Below are 1,979 nucleotides of genomic sequence, written 5' to 3'. Positions count from 1 at the left end.
TATCACCCTAAATTAGACGTAGACCGTCTGTACGTCCCTAGAAGTAAAGGAGTTAGGGGGATGATGCAGTTGGAATTATCGTACAAAACAACAACAATTGGTCTCTTGCAATACTTAGATCTAACCAACGATTGGATGCTTCAATTAGTTAGAGTACATGAAAACTCTAAAAGGTTACACTCAATAGTAAAGGAATCAAATAAATTTTCTCAGGAATTAGGTATTGAGAGCGAAAATATCGAACATATGTTGCCAACACTGGCTGCTAAACATAAAAAACAAAAAGCAAAGAAGGTCGGACAAGAAAAACTTGAATCTAGGTGGCATGAAAAGCCTCTCCACGGACAGTTTGCAACTCGAAGCAAACACACTGATGTAGATGAAATTGCAACCCATCAGTGGCTTAGAAGCTCTGGACTAAAAGGGGAAACAGAGGGTTTTATTCTTGCAGCCCAAGATCAAAGTTTGTTTACTAGAAACTATCAAGCTAACATCTTGCACAATGGCACTGACTCAAAGTGTAGGTTTTGTGAAGACAAGGTTGAGACAATTGATCACCTTGTATCTGGTTGCTCAATATTAACACCGAATGAGTACAAAAATCGACACGACAGAGTGGGCAAGTACCTGCACTGGAAGATCTGCAAACACTTTTCTATCGGAACACAGGATAAATGGTACAAACACCATCCAGAGCCAGTTACTGAAGGCAAAGATGCTACAATCTTGTGGAACTTTCCAATTCACACAGATCGTACTATACAGGCAAATCGTCCAGATATCGTCATCAAGGACAAAATAAACAACACTTGCCTGTTTATAGATATGAGCATCCCTTCAGACAGAAACGTCCTAACAAAAGTGTTCGAAAAGATATCAAAGTATAAAGACCTGGAAATAGAGGTGGAAAAGATGTGGCATTTAAAAACCAAAACTTTGCCTGTTGTTATTGAAGCTATTGGCCCTATAAAAAAGGTACAGATAAGTTTCTTGAGCAAATACCAGGGAATCCGAAATTAGAAGAAATCCAAAAAAATAGTCTTAAACAGCACAGCACATGTTCTCAGAAGAGCATTATCAATCTGATGTGTTATTTGTGTGCGTGAATTAATTTGACTGGATGTTTTGATTTGTGGTTGTTCTGCATATTTTGCATGTTTTTTGTTGGTGTTCCATTGCCTCAAACTTCAATCACCCTAGGTCGCTGGTAGTGACTCGGTGTTTGATTTTGATTAGCAGATCTAAGGAAACTTTCGTATGAAATAATAATAATAATAATGATAATAAAATAATAATAATAATAATAATAATAATAACAATAATTATAGTAATGATAGTCATCATTCTTATTATTAAAACGATAATAAAAAAATCACAATAATAATGAGAACAACAGCAATAATAGCAATAATGACAATATTGATAACAATTATCAAGTTAACAATACAAGCAACCACTCCCTTACTAAGTCCCTAGTTATCAAGAATCCCTGTAACTCATTCCAACCAATCTCTTCCTCCCACTTTGCCCTCTCCCAAAGGCCTACTAGGGAGATTTCCCTGTTAGTCATCGTGAGGGAGTGAATGATCCGGAAAGGGGTGGGAGGAAAGATGACGTGGGAGGAGAGAGAGAGAGAGAGAGAGAGAGAGAGAGAGAGAGAGAGAGAGAGAGAGAGAGAGAGAGAGAGAGAGAGAGAGAGAGAGAGAGAGAGAGAGAGAGAGAGAGAGAGAGAGAGAGAGAAATATATAGATTATATCAGCAGACAGCAGCATGTTTCTCTACACTGTCGTGGGAGACGAAAGAGAGTGTTAAGAAGAGAAATCAATAGACAGATAGATAAATAAAAAGACAGATAGACATACAAATGTACAAGCAGATAGACACATAGCAAGACGGAGATTCAAGCGGCAAAATAAAAGCAGAAACAGACAGAGACATACACACAGACCATTTTCCTTCCTTCGACTCTGTCCCCTTTA

At 37.8% G+C, this 1,979-nt stretch overlaps 1 protein-coding gene across 1 annotated transcript in view; it reads right to left on the bottom strand.

Moving 5' to 3' along the window:
• Window positions 1-1,570, bottom strand: part of LOC119579730 (gamma-1-syntrophin-like) — an 84,817-nt gene extending 83,247 nt beyond the window's left edge. Inside the window, exon 1 of the mRNA XM_037927630.1 lies at window positions 1,466-1,570. Within this exon, the coding sequence (XP_037783558.1) occupies window positions 1,466-1,570 (105 nt within the window). The remainder of the gene's footprint in view (window positions 1-1,465) is intronic.
• Window positions 1,571-1,979: the final 409 nt, after the last annotated feature.

This window comes from Penaeus monodon, chromosome 12 (assembly GCF_015228065.2).
Source record: "Penaeus monodon isolate SGIC_2016 chromosome 12, NSTDA_Pmon_1, whole genome shotgun sequence".
Taxonomy (NCBI): Eukaryota; Metazoa; Arthropoda; class Malacostraca; order Decapoda; family Penaeidae; genus Penaeus; species Penaeus monodon.
This window is presented reverse-complemented; position numbering and strand designations above follow the sequence as displayed.